Source organism: Caretta caretta, chromosome 6 (genome assembly GCF_965140235.1).
Source record: "Caretta caretta isolate rCarCar2 chromosome 6, rCarCar1.hap1, whole genome shotgun sequence".
NCBI classification, from domain to species: Eukaryota; Metazoa; Chordata; order Testudines; family Cheloniidae; genus Caretta; species Caretta caretta.
This window is the reverse complement of record NC_134211.1, coordinates 68,058,393-68,079,615: the sequence shown is the minus strand read 5'-3', so window position 1 is coordinate 68,079,615 and position 21,223 is coordinate 68,058,393. Positions and strand designations below refer to the sequence as shown.

General features: G+C 45.2%; 1 protein-coding gene across 4 annotated transcripts in view; it reads left to right on the top strand.

Annotated features, from left to right (window-relative positions):
• Positions 1-21,223, top strand: part of GANC (glucosidase alpha, neutral C) — a 62,454-nt gene that overhangs the window by 25,571 nt on the left and 15,660 nt on the right. For 2 of the 4 annotated variants that reach the window (XM_048854924.2, XM_048854925.2), the window contains exons 9-18: positions 2,939-3,119; positions 3,767-3,920; positions 5,461-5,696; positions 9,804-9,930; positions 12,065-12,144; positions 13,265-13,408; positions 13,841-13,937; positions 14,277-14,378; positions 14,886-15,129; positions 17,237-17,301. In XM_048854924.2, the coding sequence (XP_048710881.1) occupies positions 2,939-3,119; positions 3,767-3,920; positions 5,461-5,696; positions 9,804-9,930; positions 12,065-12,144; positions 13,265-13,408; positions 13,841-13,937; positions 14,277-14,378; positions 14,886-15,129; positions 17,237-17,301 (1,430 nt within the window). The remainder of the gene's footprint in view (positions 1-2,938; positions 3,120-3,766; positions 3,921-5,460; positions 5,697-9,803; positions 9,931-12,064; positions 12,145-13,264; positions 13,409-13,840; positions 13,938-14,276; positions 14,379-14,885; positions 15,130-17,236; positions 17,302-21,223) is intronic. The other 2 variants (XR_012668964.1, XM_075129686.1) reach the window with 1 other exon arrangement.

Genomic DNA, 21,223 nt, shown 5'->3' with positions numbered 1-21,223 from the left:
TGCGGCTGGTCCTGTCGGCGTACGCCGATGACGTACTCCTCGTGGTCCAGGACCCGGGAGACTTGGCGCGAGTGGAGGCATGCCAAGCCATCTATTCGGCAGCCTCCTCCGCCCGAGTCAACTGGGTCAAGAGCTCTGGCTTGGCGGTGGGGGACTGGCGGCAGGTAAGCTCCCTCCCACCCGCACTTCAGACCATCCGGTGGAGTGCGGGTCCACTGCTCTATCTCGGCGTTTACCTTTCCGCCACGCATCCTTCCCCGCCGGAGAACTGGCAAAATTTAGAGGGCGGGGTGATAGAGCGGATCCGGAGATGGACGAGGCTACTCCGATGTCTCTCCCTCCGAGGGAGAGCACTGGTGCTTAACCAACTAGTCCTGTCCACGCTCTGGTACCGGCTCAACACCCTGGCCCCGGCCCCGGGTTTCCTGACCCACCTCCGGAGATTGATTCTAGAGTTCTTCTGGTCAGGAATGCACTGGGCCCCTGTTGGAGTTCTTCATCTACCCCTGAAGGAAGGAGGGCAGGGCCTGAAGTGTCTGTACACTCAGGTCCGCGTTTTCCGCCTCCAGGCCCTGCAGAGGCTCTTTTATAGTGCACGTAGTTCGGCGTGGAGCATACTGGCGCACGCCTTCCTGCGCCGTTTCCAAGGGTTTCGATATGACCGGCAGCTCTTTTATCTTTCACCGAGGGGTTTTCCGCGAGACCTCTCTGGGCTGCCGGTCTTCTACCAGGACCTCCTCCGGGCCTGGAAACTGTTTTTAACAACCAGGTCCGTGGCGGCCACCGTGGGAGCAGGTCTCCTCACGGAGCCCCTGCTACACAATCCCCAGCTCCGTGTGCAGGTGGCGGAGTCCCGCTCGGTGCGCCAGAGGTTGGTCCTGGCGGAAGTCACGAGGGTCGGAGACCTCCTGGACTACGACCGGAGAGACTGGCTGGATCCCCTGATGCTTGCTCGGCGCATGGGGCTCTCCAGCCTCCGAACCCCCCGGCGCGTACTTCAGGAGGTGAAGGCCGCTTTGACCCCCGCTGCTCGGGTTTACGTTAGCCGAGCCTTGTGCGAGGGCGCACCCCGCCCATCCCTTACCCCAGGCCCGCCGGACCTTTCCATCGGGCCCCCACCCCGTAGATCCCAACAAACCCCTCACCCTTTCACTGCAAGCCGGCTGCACGAACTGCAGCCGGTAAGCTTTCAAATTGCTTCACGGAAATACTTATATACACTTACGCTTCACACCCTTCATGCCCATACCCTGGTGTCCCGCCCCGATACAAAGTGGCGGGATCTCCTGCCACCTTTGGAGGGTGAGCAACCTCGGTGGGCCAGCCTGTACTCCACCTTGGTCCCAAGGCCCGTCGGGGACATCAGTTGGCGGCTCCTTCACGGAGCTGTGAGCACGGGCGTGTTTTTGACACGGTTTACCCCCATTCCGGACACTTGTCCTTTTTGTAATGTGAGGGAAACCCTGGCGCACGTGTATTTAGAGTGTGCCAGATTGCAGCCCCTTTTCCGGCTCCTCACAAATATTCTATTACGCTTTTGGCTTCATTTTTCCCCCCACCTTTTTATCTATACACTTCCCATCCGTGGCCCCACAAAGTCGCGGGATCTTTTAGTCAACCTCCTCCTAGCTTTGGCTAAAACAGCCATTTATAAAACCAGAGAGAGGAGGTTGGCCCACGAAACGTCCTGCGATTGTGGGGCCGTTTTCCGATCCTCAGTACATTCACGTATCCGGGCGGAGTTCCTCTGGGCGGCATCCACCGACTCCCTTGAAGCATTCGAGGAGCGGTGGGCGCTGTCTGGGGTTCTCTGCTCGGTGACCCCGTCCGGTTCCCTCCGTCTGACCCTTTGATTGAGGGTAAGAGCGAGAGACGCCAGCCCCAGCCGTCGCCGCTGGGGATACCATCATTCCTGTCATCTAGGAGGGGTCCTATAATACATGGGTGTCTACCCCCCCCCCTAAACCGCCCACCCCGCAGCCGTGCCCATCTTACCGGGCACTCTCAGGAGAGGGAGGATCGGTGACACTGGGCGCGGCACTAGGTAACTCGAGGGGGTGGAAGACCACGAGTGTCGAGGAAGCCCCCCCGCTCTAGGCCACCAGGTAACTCAGGAGGGTGGAAGACCACGAGTGTCGAGGAAGCCCCCCCGGTCTGGGCCCAGGCTAGCCTGAACACTTCTCCCTCCTGAAAGCTGCTGTGTTGTACCTTCTGATTGCGTTGTTTTGTTGCATAGTTGTTTTGTTTTTTTGGTAATTCTGTAAGCGTTACCAATAAACTTTCTTTTTGTTTCAAAAAAAAAAAAAACCTTCCCTGTTACCTTACCCAGGGAAAAGGGACCTACTTAACCTGGGGCTAATATATCTGCCTTCTGTTACTCTCCTGTAGCCATCTGGCCTGACCCTGTCACACAGTACAGTATACAGTACATTTTGTATTTTGTTCTAATGGTAGCAACACATAAAATGATGGCATCTGTCCCCAAGGTGTAGGCTGCTCTGCTTCCAACTCCACAGTGCTGCCGCTGCCTCTTCCTGTTTTCTATTATGTTTCTGTGCAGCCAATTCTGCATGGGTATTTCTCAGGTTTAAAAAGAATATACTTTACTAAAATGCATAAAAGAGCAGCTCCAGACGGCTCTATGGGATTTAAGCAGAAAAATGGGGAAGGTGGGTGTTAATAGGGTAAGGATAAGACCACATCAGAAGCAGTGTCAATGACAGCAAGAGATATAATTTGATACAGCTAGCTTTGAGCAAAGCGAAAGAAATGGTCATCCATGCCACATGTTGTATCTTGCTGATAAATGATAGACAATAATAAAGAATACACCATATTAATCCATGCTGTAACGCCTTTGAGTTCAGTAGATTTACAGCAGAGTTTAACTTGTCCCAGTGAGTAATGATTACAAGTAACGTTTGTTTGTTCATTCCAGTGATGATGATGCCTACCGGCTTTTTAACTTGGATGTCTATGGGCACAAGATCTATGACAAAATGGGCATTTATGGTTCAGTGCCCTTTCTGTTAGCACATAAACCTGACAGAACTTCTGGGATCTTCTGGCTGAATTCCTCAGAAACTCTAGTGGAGATTAATACAAAAGCTGTAATGGAGGTGAGAGATGCATGGTATTGTGCCTAGGAGTTCAATAAGAAATTAAAATACTCCTGTACAGGGCAATCTGATAGTGTAATTTCATGTTCACCTTTTGCCTCAGTGAATCAGGAATTGTAACTCTGTTTTCTCTCCTTCCCCATTTATTTTAGTGAACTTTAGACATGATCACAAGGATGCATTTTTCAGAAGACAAGATGCAGGAATCACATAATAAATTCCATATAAGAAAAGAAAATGTTGAAGCACTTCAAATCCTGCAAGAGAAATCCACAAAAATAAATATCCGACACAATCAAGTGCAGAAAACATATTGAACGTTTTTTAGCTAGCATTTATCAAACCATGGAATTTAGAAATTCTTGGTATTTCGCACCCCCCACCCCCCCAATACTTCATGTGACTACATTGTTGATATTCAGGGAACAAGGATATAGTTGTGATTTCACATCCAACATTAGTTTTATTTATTAAAATGAGACAGTAAAATAAGATATTGCATTATCATGGTCAAAAATACACGATTTAGATTTAATTATATAAAAATCAGAGAGAAATATTGAGGTCTGGACAATCAATGGAGAGATTGTAAAATTAATCTTTGGTAGAGAGAGGGCTTCAGATTCTACTTTTTGTTTCTTTCAAAGCATGTACCATCCAGATCCCCTCCAGACATAACTAAGCGGAGAGTGGTGCCTCAAACTGATGTGCACTGGATGTCAGAAAGTGGAATAATTGATGTTTTCCTCCTAATGGGACCCACCCCTTTTGATATCTTCAAGCAGTATGCACAATTGACAGGTATTATCTTGCATCAGTGAAGAAACAGTATTGTACTTTCATCACTGAGGTTCCCTGTCATCACCTAAATAATGTGGAACAATTACCTGCTGGACATGTTGTATCAAAAAGTGCACTAATGTTTACTTATCTCATTGAATGAAGTAGGACAGCCGTTCCCAAAATGTGGTTCACAGAGCACTTATTGGTGTTCTGTGAAAAGATGGCTTTCATCCTTGTTTTCAACAGCATCTACAGGTGTCCAGGCTTGGCCTCTAAACATATCTGGAAACGTTAAGCCAATCTATTTGTTACTACTTGAGGCTGCTCTTCCATGAGGGAAGAGAGGAAACAGGAGAAAATCCTAGCAACTGGCGCTACCAAGCACCAGTGGGAGAAAGGAATTAAGCAACTGGATAGTACCTCTAAGGGAGCAGGAGGAGGAGATGGTAGCTGGCCAGTGTGTCCATGAGAGGAGGTAGCAAAGTGACAGAAAAGCAAGTGCAGGGAATAGGAGACGAAAGAGGCCAGGTGGCAAAGGGTCATGGCCAAGGGGAGACAGAAGAGCAAAAGTGGAGACAGTGTGACTAACTTTTTATAAAGGAAAAATTACTTACTACATTATTGGCAGTGTTGTTGTAGCCATATTGGTCCCCGGATATTAGAGAGACAAGATGAGTGAGGTAATATGTTTCATTGGACCAACTTCAGTTGGTTGAAGAAGAGCTCCATGAGGTAAGCTCAAAAGCTTGGTGAAAGAGACAACAGAAGTTGGTCCAATAAAAGTTATAACCTCACCCACTTTGTCTTACTACATTTAAGACAGTTAAGAGCACACAAACTTTCCTAATGTTACTTTTCCACATAAGCAATTGCCACTGGGATATTATTTGATCATGAATAGGAGGAGAAGTGGTCCTTTTGGTCATGAATGGGAGGGCAGATAGTTCACAAGACTGTCTCTCAAAGCTGAGGTCCACAAAATGAAAATGTTTCAAAAAAATGTGACCCTCTGGTATTGTTGCACCTAAAGAACCTGTTTGATTTTCTATTACTAAACAAATATTAGTTTCTGCTCAAGTGCCAGAATAAGGGAATTACAAATCATTCTTGAGGTGTACTGGTAGGAAGATTACAATGGCTTTCTCCACTAAGCCTGATCTTGTTAGTCATTCATGTTAATGAGAATTAAATTCACCCACAATAGTTTTAAAACTTCAACAAAAATTTTAGCATGGAGAATAATAATAGAATAACACTGTATTGTTATGGCACCCTGTAACAGTATGTTTTCTCACCGATATGATATAAATAATTACAGCAGCTTCTGCTAAAGTTAAGCCTGTCCATAATTTTTGTTATGATCTTAGTTTCTGGTGTTACAAACTCAAAATGTGAAAATTATGCTCTGGACTGAACCGTATGCTTCAGTTTCAAACAGTTGCATGTGATTTCAGCCATGCCAATCCCATTGACTTTTCCAAAGATTCAAGGTAACCCTGAAAGGAAATACCATTATTATGCTTATTGGCTTAGTTTCTAATTTCATATCTGTTCCTAGGCACTCAAGCCCTGCCTCCACTCTTTTCCTTGGGCTACCACCAGTGCCGCTGGAACTATGAGGATGAGCAGGATATAAAGGCAGTAGACGCTGGCTTTGATGAGCATGACATCCCTTATGATGTTATATGGCTGGACATAGAGCACACAGAGGGCAAGATGTACTTCACGTGGGACAAGAAAAAATTCCAACACCCCGAAAGGATGCAGGAACTGCTCAAGAGGAAAAAACGCAAGGTACACTGTACAGAGGGAAGAAGAAAAATGTCATAATACAGCATAATCAAGGGAGGCCCTAAATACTTGAGCAAACGTATCTCATTCCATGTCCCCACCAGCAGTTACTATTGGCTGTGGTGGGTCAGTTCTTACTAGTGTTTTGCTTAGTTAGCATAAGGCGGAGAACAAAGCTTTCTTGGTCTAGGCTGCACTATGTGAAACTCATCTTACAGGAGGTTTCACTGCCGTCCTTTTGGCCGTGTTTAGGTCATAAAGGAAGGTCTGTTTATTTCAACAGGGCAACCTGGAACCATTGTTAAGCCCCTTTCTCTGTTTTTGCTTTCTTTTTCATATTGACAATCCTTTTTCTCCCCTATTTATGTTAACTGGGAATTGTTCCTTCTTGTTTGGTGGGATTGGTTGCCTAAGAGCTACTGAGTTTGCCCTTGTGTCAGATCCTTTGGCTGTGGTTGGCAGTCTGTTCAGGTTGGTTAATCTTAATTTCTGCTTTTACTGTATAGTCCTTAGATGTATGGACTTATAAGTGTATTAAATATACAAGTGCAGGATCTAGAGGATATGTAACCAACTAATGAACTCATACAATAGTTGATCTCAGCCAAAAGCCAATGATTGTTGGAGCAGTGTTAAAGTAGTGAAGTCATAGTAAGTTACATAGTAGCACCTCTTCCATCCATGGATTTAATGGCTGCAGAAGGCACCTAAGCAAAATAAAATGGTCACATTTTTTTTAAAAGTCAGGAAAATTTTATAATTGATATTTGTTATGCATGTTAAGATATGGGTATGACACCCCCCAAAGTACAATCCAGCTCATAGAATAGCTGTGCCCCCTTAATTCTCCAGTCTGGCATACAGTGTGCGCTGCTTTGCCGTATGAGTTGCCACTCTGCCCACTCACCCAGTCTCTAATATGTATTTCACCCCCAGACAACTAGCTACCAGAGTTTTATGCCCAGCCACTCTTGAATTACACATAGATGACACCCGTTTATCCCTGGTCCCAGCCTTGCACCCCAGAAATGTGCGTCTTACACTGCTCAAGACCCGCTTAGTCAGTGCAAGCTCTTAAATTTGTCATTTTATCAAACAAAATTAATATGGACTGGCCCTTGCTAATTTGCATAGATTCCCCAAACTCTTCAGCCAAAAACACCTGGGTTTAGATAAAACATTAAGTTTATTAACTACAGAAAGATAGATTTTAAGTGATTACTAGTGGAGTAGGAATTGAAGATCAGAATTGGTTACAAAAATAAATAAAAGATATAAACTACAAGCTGTTTCTTAAACTTTACCAAGGCTAAATTTGAAGCAACCAGTTTTTCTCATCCCTCTGGCTGTTGCAGGCAGTTCAATTCTTAGTACACCGGCTGGTTGCCTTTCCCAGCCTGGGGATCAATCTTCCCCAGTTCCAAGTCTTACAATCAATCTTGTTTTAGTAAAGATGAGAGAAGAGAGGTGGCCAGGGGCCTTTGTTCCCTCTTTTTATATTGTGACCAGGTGCCTGGATGGGCTACACTGAGAATGCTATATTCAGGGCAGACTGCAAGGAATAGGGCAGACAATCTCGCAGACTAGTGGTTTATTCTATTATTAGATTCACCAAACCAGTAACAAAACAGCTTCTGCAATATCACACTGAGTACCAAGAAGCCTGAGAGAGCCTGGCTGGGAGTCAGCAGTGACCCCAGGGCCTGGGCTCAGCTGCCAGGGACAGAGACTGAGCAAGCCAGAATCATACCGGGCGGGAAGGGGGCTCCAGGTTGCTTGGCCCCGACCCCAGCAGCTGGGCTGGCAGTGGGCTGCCCCCCGCCCAGGTCTTGTTGCTGGGGACAGGGGCCAAACAAGCCATCTCCCCCTCCCTACCCCTGTCTTGCTCAGCCTTGTCCCAGGCAGCCAGACCTGAGTAGGAAGCAGGCTGCTGCTGCCTTCCAGTCAGGCTCTCTCAGGCGGAAGCCGCTGCATCATGCTCCCTTCCCAGCTGCTGGGGAAAGCTGCTGAATATGCAGAGAGGAGACACAGGGAGAGAAGGACAGAGCCCCTCTCTGCCACTCCTCCTCCCCGCAGGTAATGTGGGGCAGGGAGAGCGCCACAGCCCAAGACTGGGCGGAGGGCAGGGGGGTCACTGGGCAGAGGAGACATGTGGGGCGGTCATATGCAATGTTCCCTCTAATTTTTCCCATTCATGTGCAGAATGAATTTCGTTATGTACACCAATATTGAGATGATGTGTGGTGGGGGTGGGACCGAGGGGTTTGGCATGTGGGAGGAGGCTCAAGACTGAGGCAGAGGGTTGGGGTGCAGGGGCTGAGGGCTCTGGCTGGGCGTGCGGGCTCTGGGGTGGGGCCAGTGATGAGGGGTTCTGGGTGCGGAGGAGACTGAGGGCTAGAGCAGGGAATTGGGATGCGGGAGAGGGTGAGGGCTCTGGCTGGGGGTGCAGGCTGTGGGGTGGGGCCGGGGATGAGGGGTTTGAGGTGCAGGATGCCCTGGGGCTGCGGCGGGGAGAGAGGACTCCCCACAGCCCTCTCCCCACCACAACAGTTCCGCAGCTGGGGCCGAGGCTCCTCTCCCTGCCGCAGCAGCTCCAAGGTTGGGGGAGTTAAGTGTGTGCCTCTTGGTGGCCTCCTGCGTGGCCATGCAGGCGCGCACCTTGGAGGGAACTTAGGTCACATATCCTCCCGAGTATGGGGAGGCAGGAGTCCTCTATGGTCTCTTGTTAAGTTATGGATCATACCCAACTTGACCACTCTGTCAGTTTCACATGTATCTTGACCCTTTTCACTGGAAAAGTTCTTGCTGTGTCATGAGGTCAGGCAACTCCATTGCCTATGTGCTCTGCACTCAGATTTCCATATGAATTGCAAATTCTTGCTTGCACCTTCTGTGTGCATGCAGCTTGAGGTGTCTCTGGGGATGACATGCCAGCCCTTTGTTTATAGGTCTTTTGTTATTTCTAAAGAGCTAGTCTGTGGGCATTCCTCAGACTCACAACGTGTTTCAGTAGCAAACATACAGCAAAATCTCATAACTCCGTATTCAGTGTTGATACACACATTTTAACAGGGCAATAATATTCAGCAGACTATAACTTTTCCCAATGATACCTCACAAGGCACACTTTATACAAGATTTATCATAATAAGTGGTGACCATAATAGCATATGCTGTCACAATGTGTAATGTGGCAGGGCACTTCTTCCATCTCACCACGCTTAGTGCTTCCCCCTCTGATGATGGTGGGGCCTGAAGTAAATCAGCCCCATTCTGGGTAGTGTTGGGCTTCCCATTCTGGGTTTATTTATCAATATTTTCAAGGCAGGCCCAAGGAGTACTCCTCTACCAAACAAAAGAAACAAATGCATAATACAAAGTATGGGGGAATACCTTTTTCTACCCCTTCTTGACGGGGGTGGTGTTGCCTTGTTATTGGCCGCCAGGGAGTCCATCCTTCTCCTAAATAGGCAGTCTGTTTGGTGGTTTCCTCTGGAGGGAGAAGAGCACCCTCTCACCCTGGAGAAGCCTTTTTCCCTGCTACCACTAATCCTGCAGCAGCTTGTCTCTCCTCCCGCTCTCCCACCAGGAGAGGGGTTTTTAAATGTCCCAGGCAGGTCCCAGGTGTCCTTAGTTGACCTGAGATAATTTCTTTTCAGCTTGCACGAAAAAGGGCCTTTTTCATTCTAGGCCTAATATCCCTGCCTTCCATCACTCCAATTACAACAGTCCAGCCTGACTTTGTCACAGTAATTAAATGTTATGGTTTAGGGAAGAAACTAGTCACCAAAACGATCAGGGAGAAATTTATTTTCCCACCTCATCAAATGTGTAATGTTGTATTATATTGTTTTTAGGGGTGGGGAGGTTACTATCTTCTGAAGCATGTGGTATAGTACTGACCCTTATTTCAGGTAGACCAGCATGCACTGCTACTTGTCTTGTGAAATCAGCTAGTTTACATATGTATAGTAAGTATGCAGAAGGGCCAGTAACTCCTTTTTAAAAAATGTGACTGCCCGGGCCTTAACCTGACTCAGGACTGAGCTCTTTCTGTAACATGCTGAACAGTTGATGCTAATGGTGTCTTCTCATCTCTTTCGGTGGCAGCTTGTCGTCATTATAGATCCTCACATTAAGGTTGATCCCATGTACACCCTATACTCTGAGGCCAAAAAGAAGGGGTATTTTGTGAAGGATAGGAAAGGCCAAGACTTTGAGGGCATCTGTTGGCCAGGTAAGAAAACCCACTGCTTATAGTTTATACATTACAATTTGCTTATTTTGTAATGTGTAGCAGAATAGCATGAGTCAAAAGTGGATGGTCTAAAGGGAAAAAATGTTGGTGTAATTCTTGGATATTCATGATTCCAAGCCTTTAATAGTTCTTTTGACAGTTCTAATGCATCTCCTAGTCTTCTCAGCTCTAATTCCTCCACCACTAGTTCTATTATCGCTGTACACATGGGCGCTAACTCTGTGGGTGCGCCACAAATAGTGGGTGCTCAGCACCCACTGGCAGCCCCCCAATCAGCTCCACCCCCTCCCCCCAGCACCTTCTGCCCACCAGCGGCCACACTGATCAGCTCCTTCCCCTCCCTCCCAGTGCCTCCTGCCTGCCATGGATCAGCTGTTCAGCAGCATGCAGGAGGCACTGGGGGAAAGGAGGAGGAACTAGGGTGGGGCACACTTAGGGGAGGGTGCAGAATGGGGCAGGGCAAAGGTGGAGGGGGGTGGGAAGAGGCAGAGCTGGGTGGGATCTTGGGGGAAGCAGTGGAGTGGGGGCAGGGCCTGGGGCGGAGCGGGGGTTAAGCACCCCCCCGGCAATTTAGGAAGACAATGCCTCTGTCTGCATATAATCTAGATGCATGGCACCATAAAGTTACTGAACTTGTGTAAAGATCAGTACTCTAAGTTGTCCAATGTTACGTAAATCCTACTCAGCCTGTTACATGAAATTGTTTATAAAAGTAAGCAAAAGTTGAGTCAAATAGACTGGTACAAACTAGATTGTTAAAAGAACTGTAATAAGAGGTCTTCAAGATTCCTGCTGAAGTCACTGGTTCTTGAAATAGGAGGAATTGTTCATAGTTAAAATCACTGAACTGTGTTAATTTTAATGAGATGAGATTGCTATTCCTTCTTGTATTTTTAATGGTGGTTGTTACAATGGGAGTAAACCAGTGATAACATAAAACCCAAGACCACGCTTCACTGTTTAATGCTGTAAGAATGAACAAGGGTTTCATTAACACGTTCTCCCTAGTGGGTCCTGAAACACCCCTTTGAAAACACTTCAAACTTCATGGAGTGTGGCTTGCATTCTTCACTGTACAGTGTGTGGCTAGAGGAATCCTTTCCACTTGAAGTTTGTGGGACCATGCAGGGAGAGACAGTGGCCATGGCACTATGAGAATGAAACAGTACCAGAAAGATCCTTTTCAGCAAAGGTGGGAACAGCAAAATCGGAAAAGGGTTAGATCAGATGGCGGAGGAAAAGTCTGAGAAGGGAAGAGGGAAAGTGAGATAAGAGTTAATAGGATTTGGACGCCATTAAGGTTGGCAAGCCCCAATTTTATATTTTAAAATATCCATCTAATTCCAGAAAACATGAGTTTTGAAGGAGTTGCCAGTCTTAAAATTCTATCTTCAAGCTGGACAACCTAGCAACAAATAAACCAGGGAGTCATGACATGGGTGAGGCTCTGAAATAAGTATATAGATGAATTTTGTTTCATTCCTGACTATACTTGCGAGTGCCTGCACTTCCGAAACTACCACTACGCTGTTGGTGAATAGTGCACTATTGGCGCATGGAGAGTAGATATCTCTGTAAACAAGGAAATATATGAGGATCAGTGGGGTTCCAGAAGGGACATCAACTGACAGCAAATCAGCTGTCTGTGTGCAATGTTTAATCACTGTGGCTCAGTCTATACTATATAATGAACATAGCACAACCATTGCAGACCACTTGCGTACGTCAGAACACAGTTGCCCACCTCCTGAGTGACACTACCCCGTAACATCAAGGCTTTGATTCCTTCCCTGGCTTCCAGATTGCTTCTAGGTGCCATTCAAAATGCTGGTCACCATCTTTAAATGATGTGAAACTTAGCCCACCAGAGCCCAAGAATAGTGCTCTTCAGATCACAGTGAAAGGTGTACTTGTTTAGTTTAGCACTTGGTTACACTTTGCTCAGGTTTTTGTTCCTGGCATTTTGGGTTATGTATTAAGGTTACAGCAAGGGCAGAAGTCTCGGTGCGACTCATTGTGGAGATTGTTATGTCGACATGTCACAATGCTTGAATGCCAAGGCAATGGATGCTATAAAAGTTAACATAATCAATGTGATGGTCCACACCTGCAGGTTCCTCTTCTTACCTGGATTTTACCAATCCTGAAGTCCGAGAATGGTATGCAGATCAGTTTTCCTTCAAATCATATAAGGTTTGTGTTTCTTCTCTTTGGATCCTACAGAGCACATCAAAAACCTGGAAATTGGGACGAGATAGTCAGAGGAAATAAACTACTAGATAAGTAAGGTAGTGGGGCTTTGTATTTGTAGATGGTCATTAGACTGTAGAGGCAAATATCCTGAATATCGTGATAACCATATAGACTGCAGAAGGAGCCTCACCATGGCCTTGTCAACACTAAGAAAAATAGGAGCCTAATTCATCACTGATGCAATTTCCCTAGCGATAGCAACAGTGGAGACTTTGGTGTGGACAGGGAACAGGCATTTTACCACCATGTCATCTAATGCAGCTGCCCCATTCCCAGCTTCTCTCAATAGGAGTCCACACAGGGAACGATGTGAGAGTGCTGCCTCTGAGGAGCTCACAGTTGTTCTCATGTCATTCTCCCCCACAATGAGTCCTTTTAAGTGAGGAGAATAGTGTGGAAGTACTGGCTGTTCATAGCCTAGAGTCACATCACTCGTAGCCCCTTCCAGGCTGTACCCAATATTAGACATGTGTGTCACTGAAACACTGCCCAGCTCCCAATCATTTTTTTGTTGGGGCCCCACTTTGCAAGGGGCAGGTAAACTTGCGCTACTTATGGCCCCTCACTTCATGTCCCAAGGCAACTTTGTCTCCCTGGTTTCTTTTTCCTGTCCTTTTCTGCAGTTTTCCTCTGGGCTTTTTAATATTTTAAAATTCTCTTATGAACTTTTATGCTCCCCTGCCTCCTTCCCACAATCACTCACGAAAAGGCAACATTCTGCTTGCTGTGAGGCTTGAGGCATCTATTGGTTGCACATGTGGACTCGGCCCACAGAGCCATTTCAACTGAGTGCTATGAGAGCTGAAAAGCTCAGTTACGCTTGTGGACTGCAACCCTGTACACATAAGCTGCTCCTGTGGCCAGATGAATTACAGGCTGTCGGAGAAGACAGATAGCTTTCAAGAAGTTGCCCTCAGCTTTTCCTGGAGCCATGAGAGCATATTTGCAGCGCCACTGTTCTGTTGCTTCTCTTGCTGTGCATACCCTACCACTACCGTTTGGGTAACACTGGATTAACCTAATGACTTAAATGTACCCTAAATGCTACTTTGTATAACAGGGCTCTACTGACATCCTGTTTGTATGGAATGATATGAATGAGCCTTCAGTCTTCAAAGGGGCAGAACTAACCATGCAGAGAGATGCGGTCCACCATGGCAACTGGGAGCACCGGGAGGTTCACAATCTCTATGGCTTTTACCAGGTAGGGCAACTAAAGACAAAAATCAACTGCCAGAGATACTCTGTCATGGATGATTATGGCTATTATAATATGTACCGCGGTAGCGCCCAGATGGTCCCATCAAGATTTGGCCCTGTTGTACTAGGTGCCCGTATGTTGGAATCAGCTTCTCCATGATAAATCAGACCCGTAACAGTGATAGCACTCCTGCATATCTTTCTACTGCAACGGTGTAATGACAGCAATCTATTACATATGCAATGTTAGTATTTCTGTATTTTCCCCTGTTCTAGTGTCTTCCAGCAAACTGTTGGTACTTAACTAATAATAATTACTATTATTTCTGGACAGATATTTCATATTGTTCCTGCCTTTAATTGGCTACAACAGGAGTGTGGTATATAGGGTTTGTAATTAGGTTATCTCCTTGTCAGTTATTCTTATGCTTTGCAGCAAATGGCAACTGCAGAAGGACTTATCAAACGCTCTGGGGGACAGAACAGGCCATTTGTCCTCACGCGATCTTTCTTTGCTGGATCACAGAAGTATGGTAAGCATAGACAAGCTTCATGAAATCACAGAACAGTGCTGTTTTTCTGTAAGGCTTTATTTATGCATGCTAGGCCTGGTACTTGGTACTAGGGCTGTCATACAATTAAAAAATAATTGCAATGAATCACAAGATTAAAAAAAGTTGTGATTGATTAATTGCAGTTTTAATCACACTGTTAAACAATAATAGAATACCAATTTAAATTCAGCAGAGTACTTGAAGCAAATTTATTAGCTTGCCACTTTCTTCTTTCTTTCCCCCTAATTGCAAGTATAAATTAATGTTGGGGCCTGAATTCAGTATGTAAACTTGAAACTATGCTTCTGGTGTTTCCAGGTGCAGTATGGACAGGAGACAACGTAGCAGAGTGGAGTTACTTAAAAATCTCCATTCCAATGTTGCTCACAATCAGCATTGCAGGAATTTCATTCTGTGGAGGTAAGGAGTTTAACTGGATTCTTCACTAAATGTAGGCCACCAGATTTACTGATCTTGTGTCTCAAGATAGATTTAAACACACAACCAGCAGAACAACCCACTTCTTTCCTACACTCCAATCTGTTTCAAAACAGTTTCCTATATTTAGTCCATTTACAGCTCCCAGTAGCATTCTTCTCTCCTTCCTTTGGCATATTTATCTTTGGTAGCATATGAGTCCCTTGAACTGACAGCTTGGAGTTATCTTCCACGAGCATCAGTATAATTTTCCCCTGTGACAAGGAAAACCACTCACTGTGTCTCTAAAAGCTATCAACCCATTTCATCATCAAATGAGAGTCCGATAATTTTTTTCACTTTGTATGGCCAAGCAGCTGCCTTTCAGCAGGGTAGGAGGTACCATATTATATTCATGTATTTATAGATTTGTAATGTTTGTAATAAGAGAAATTCATGTTTTTTCAGAACACTTTCAAAAACCAATTAGCATGTCTCTTTAAATTTTAGCTGATGTGGGCGGGTTTATTGGGGACCCAGAACCAGAGCTACTTGTTCGCTGGTATCAGGCTGGTGCATACCAACCATTCTTCAGAGGCCATGCAAATATCGAAAGCAAACGGCGTGAACCATGGCTATTTGGGGATGAGAACACACAGATCATCAGGGAAGCCATTAGAGAGCGCTACACCCTTCTGCCCTACTTGTATTCACTGTTCTACCGGGCACACACCACTGCGGAACCAGTCATGAGGTAAGATCATAAGGGGCTACATTAAAACTATTTAAACAACAGGAAGTCCGGTGGCACCTTAAAGACTAAGAGATTTATTTGGGCATAAGCTTTCGTGGGTAAAAAAAACCCACTTCTTCAGATGCATGGAGTGAAAATCACAGATGCAGGCATTATATACTGACACATAAAGAGAAGTTGTTTTTGTGGATACAGACTAACACAGCTACCCCTTGATAATTAAAACTACTTGTATTGCTCTTTATATAAAGGCCCTTCTTATGAGCCAGGAAATTTAATAATTGTGTCAAGATGGATGTTTCAGAGGGGGAAATTAAATTACTCTCTCTTACTTTTGTGACTTTCAATTTGAATTTTTAAAAGCAAATAATATATACATTCATTTTCTAAAAGAGAGTAATTGAGCACATCACTTAATTAAACAATTACCACATACAGTCTTAGATAAATTTATAAAATACAGTAGACCCCAAGAAGAATGTTGTCACTATTCTTATCCATATCTGAATACTACCAGTGGATCCCTAAGCTGACCTAAAAGTTTCAAAGTCTGCCTTTTCTCTCTCTCTGGTAAATGCTTTTGGTTCATTTGAAGAAACTGGGCCAACTGGGTTACCTTTCCAGAGTTCATTTCATATAGATAATTCAAGTATGAGGCATATGCTATGCCACATTTCCTATAATCATTTTTCTTTTAGTAATGTAATATAGATGTTAAATTAGTAAACTAGCTTCCATTGTGCTCGTTTCCAATCTATAATGAGAGGTCTCAGTGGAGCTGTGAGCAACGGTCACATCAGTAGAAGATAAATATTACTAATCTCTCTTGTATTTTTGTCTCTTGTAAATGGCACTGGAATTGCTGTCCTTTTTTAAAATTTCTCTTCACTAGTTGTAATGCAAAAGTATTTCAAGATAAGGCCTAACTTTTAATAGTGCAGAAGCTCTGGGATGCACTCAGTTGTGAACCTGATTTGTGCATGCAGGCACTACAAGAGCCAGTCAGTGAGGGTATCTGTCTGGCCCTTTGCATATACAAATGTCCCATTTGTATACAATGTCAAGCACCTAATCATGCCCTGAGCTTCTACCTTTCTAAAAATCAGACCCATGTTGACTATATATGATAATAAAATACTGCCAGGGTTATAGTTAGCTATTGTGGCAAATTCAGAAACTAAAAAGGAAGTGTGGTATTTTCTTCACGGGTTTATGAAGGCAAGCAGAATGTCAAATCTGCCTCTTTAGCAAGCCAATAAACAGTGGTGTTGCAGCATTCAACAGGATGCCTATTATTAAGCAGATCAGGCAGGCATTGTTTGTGAGTGAATCCACAGAATTGCTCCAGTTCTTGTCTCTAACTAGAAAGAGCTATTGTTATCATAACATTTGGAATTATAAATAAGCAAAAGAAGGCCTGTGCAGTGACCATGTGATTAGTATACCACATTACTATGCACTTCATCTTCTGAGTCAGGGTTCTCAATCCCTGACCAACAGGATTGCTGTAGAAACAGCACAGTCAGCTGCTGAGAAGAAAAGAGACTGTCCCTGCAAGAAACTAGCCAGTGTAGGAGCAATGCTGATGGACTCTGAAGAAAAGTCCCGTCCATCTCTCCTCTGCTAGAAGAAAGATGAATGCTATATGGGTTCATGAGGAAAGGGGGGATTCCCAGGGCTGCCAAGGGCAAAACAGACACACATGCCGAAACCAGAGCAAAAAGAAAAACAAACAGTAGTTAGAATGAGCACACACATTGAGAAGCCCAAATACTGATCTGCTGAGGTCCCTTCCAACCCTGATATTCTGTGATTCTGTGATCTGGCTTGCAAGAGCCTGCGGAGGAGGCTGAGTTAGACCAGCTTTTTGCTTGCAGTAGATACACTGGGAAGTGCCTTAACTCTTGTTCAGCTGGGAAACATAATGCTTGTATAAGAAGTGGCATTTAAAGGGACAGATGAGAAATGTGTCCAGTCTTCCTTGGCTGGATGGCGGTAATCACAAAATGGGCCTTGTAGGAGAGCAGAAACGTAGAAAATGGTTGGGAGCCTGCAGATTCCAGCCAATGGGAAAGAAGAAACTGACAAGACTCCTTGCTTTCTACAGGCCTCTCTGGGTAGAGTTCCCCAAGGAACAAGAAACTTTTGGTGTGGAAGACGAATACATGCTGGGTAAGTAAATCATTTCCTAAATCCAGACATCAGCTGGTGTTTAAATTTCAAAATAAAGCATAGAATCATAGAATATCAGGGTTGGAAGGGACCTCAGGAGGTCATCTAGTCCAACCCCCTGCTCAAAGCAGGACCAATCCCCAATTAAATCATCCCAGCCAGAGCTTTGTCAAGCCTGACCTTAAAAACTTCTAAGGAAGGAGATTCTACCACCTCCCTAGGTAACGCATTCCAGTGTTTCACCACCCTCCTAGTGAAAAAGTTTTTCCTAATATCCAACCTAAACCTCCCCCACTGCAACTTGAGACCATTACTCCTTGTCCTGTCATCTTCTACCATTGAGAATAGTCTAGAACCATCCTCTTTGGAACCACCTCTCAGGTAGTTGAAAGCAGCTATCAAATCCCCCCTCATTCTTCTCTTCTGCAGACTAAACAATCCCAGTTCCCTCAGCCTCTCCTCATAAGTCATGTGTTCCAGACCCCTAATCATTTTTTTGCCCTTCGCTGGACTCTCTCCAATTTATCCACATCCTTCTCGTAGTGTGGGGCCCAAAACTGGACACAGTACTCCAGATGAGGCCTCACCAATGTCAAATAGAGGGGAACGATCACATCCCTCGATCTGCTGGCTATACCCCTACTTATACATCCCAAAATGCCATTGGCCTTCTTGGCAACAAGGGCACACTGTTGACTCATATCCAGCTTCTTGTCCACTGTCACCCCAGGTCCTTTTCCGCAGAACTGCTGCCTAGTCATTCGGTCCCTAGTCTGTAGCGGTGCATTGGATTCTTCCGTCCTAAGTGCAGGACCCTGCACTTATCCTTGTTGAACCTCATCAGATTTCTTTTGGACCAATCCTCCAATTTGTCTAGGTCCCTCTGTATCCTATCCCTACCCTCCAGCATATCTACCTCTCCTCCCAGTTTAGTATCATCCGCAAATTTGCTGAGAGTGCAATCCACACCATCCTCCAGATCATTTATGAAGATATTGAACAAAACCAGCCCCAGGACCGACCCTTGGGGCACTCCACTTGATACCGGCTGCCAACTAGACATGGAGCCATTGATCACTACCCGTTGAGCCCGACAATCTAGCCAACTTTCTACCCACCTTATAGTGCATTCATCCAGCCCATACTTCTTTAACTTGCTGACAAGAATACTGTGGGAGACCGTGTCGAAAGCTTTGCTAAAGTCAAGAAACAATACATCCACTGCTTTCCCTTCATCCACAGAACCAGTAATCTCATCATAGAAGGTGATTAGATTAGTCAGGCATGACCTTCCCTTGGTGAATCCATGCTGACTGTTCCTGATCACTTTCCTCTCGTGTAAGTGCTTCAGGATAGATTCCTTGAGGACCTGCTCCATGATTTTTCCGGGAACTGAGGTGAGGCTGACTGGCCTGTAGTTCCCAGGATCCTCCTTCTTCCCTTTTTTAAAGATTGGCACTACATTAGCCTTTTTCCAGTCATCCGGGACTTCCCCCATTCGCCACGAGTTTTCAAAGATAATGGCCAATGGCTCTGCAATCACAGCCGCCAATTCCTTTAGCACTCTCGGATGCAACGCGTCCGGCCCCATGGACTTGTGCACTTCCAGCTTTTCTAAATAGTCCCTAACTACCTCTTTCTCCACAGAGGGCTGGCCACCTACTCCCCATGCTGTGTTGCCTAGCGCAGCAGTCTCGGAGCTGACCTTGTTCGTGAAGACAGAGGCAAAGAAAGCATTGAGTACATTAGCTTTTTCCACATCCTCTGTCACTAGGTTGCCTCCCTCATTGAGTAAGGGGCCCACACTTTCCTTGGCTTTCTTCTTGTTGCCAACATACCTGAAGAAACCCTTCTTGTTACTCTTAACATCTCTTGCTAGCTGCAGCTCCAGGTGTGATTTGGCCCTCCTGATTTCATTCCTACATGCCCGAGCAATATTTTTGTACTCTTCCCTGGTCATCTGTCCAATCTTCCATTTCTTGTAAGCTTCTTTTTTATGTTTAAGATCTGCAAGGATTTCACCATTAAGCCAAGCTGGTCTCCTGCCATATTTACTATTCTTTCGACACATCGGGATGGTTTGTCCCTGTAACCTCAATAGGGATTCCTTGAAATACAGCCAGCTCTCCTGGACTCCTTTCCCCCTCATGTTATTCCCCCAGGGGATCCTACCCATCAGTTCCCTGAGGGAGTCGAAGTCTGCTTTCCTGAAGTCCAGGGTCCGTATTCTGCTACTTACCTTTCTTCCCTGTGTCAGGATCCTGAACTCGACCAACTCATGGTCACTGCCTCCCAGATTCCCATCTGCTTTTGCTTCCCCTACTAATTCTTCCCGGTTTGTGAGCAGCAGGTCAAGAAAAGATCCCCCCCAGTTGGCTCCTCCAGCACTTGCACCAGGAAATTGTCCCCTACACTTTCCAAAAACTTCCTGGATTGTCTGTGCACCACTGTAGTGCTCTCCCAGCAGATATCAGGGTGATTAAAGTCACCCATGAGAACCAGGGCGTGCGATCTAGTAGCTTCTGCGAGTTGCAGGAAGAAAGCCTCATCCACCTCATCCCCCTGGTCCGGTGGTCTATAGCAGACTCCCACCACTACATCACTCTTGTTGCTCACACTTCTAAACTTAATCCAGAGACACTCAGGTTTTTCTGCAGTTTCATACCGGAGCTCTGAGCAGTCATACTGCTCCCTTACATACAGTGTAACCCCACCTTTTCTGCCCTGCCTTGTTCTTCCTGAACAGTTTTTGTCCTTCCTGAACAGTTTATAACCATCCATGACAGTACTCCAGTCATGTGAGTTATCCTACCAAGTCTCTGTTATTCCAATCACGTCATAATTCCTTGACATCACTAGGACCTCCAGTTTACCCTGCTTGTTTCCAAGGCTTTGTGCATTTGTATATAGGCACTTGAGATAACCTGCTGATCGCCCCTCATTCTCTGTATGAGGTAGGAGCCCTCCCCTCACAGACGTGCACTTCTACATATTACAGTAGCAAAAAGTATGAAAACGCTGGCCAAGATTTTTAAAAGTGAGTGATATTGGGTGCCCAGCCTGAGATATTGTAAAGAGGTTGAGGTGAAAAAATTGAGGCACTCATCATTAGTTGCTTTTGAAAATCTTGGCCCCCATTTCCATATGGCAGAGATGGAACTTAGTTCCAGCATCTAAAACCACAACCTGCATCAGGTGTGACAACATCTAATAACTAATTATCGAGAGCTGATGGACAGGTTGGAGTGATTTCAGTGCCTCTGATGGAATTCACCTTCTCTGTGGATTCTAATAAATCACCCCTGCCAGGGTTGAGTTACCTCTAGGACTAGAAAATACATCTTGAAGAGCAAATTTTTAGCATTTTTGAATGTTCCAAATGTTAGAACTTCAGAAACTTTTCTCCCACACACCCTTGTCAGTTACACATCTTTGAACAGTGCACTATGCAATCAACCTACTCAATATATTTTTCAGAAAAAAGTGTAAACATTTCCAATGAAGAGCATTGAAAAGGAGTTTGTTTGCCAAATGGGGTTGCCTTCTTTCTTGCTTCTGGTTGTAAGAAAGTGTTTTTTGTTAAAATACAAAAATATATTAATAGATTCCCCAGTCCCTCACCAGTCCTGTGTGCAAGCATATTAACCCATAGGACCCTGGATTTTATCACCTGTGAAGGGGGAACATTTTTGTGGGAGTCCATTGTTAACATACTGGTTATACACCATAGTTTTGGATTCTGTACTGGTGTTTAACATTGCATGGTGATAACTCTTATAGACATTGAGTACGACTTTCAAAAGCACCTAAATGAATTAGGCACCTGCCTAACTCCCATTGCATTTCAAAGAGATTTGAACATCTGATTCCCTTAGGTGCTTTTGAAAATCTTATCCAATAATTCTGTAGTCTTCAACCTTAA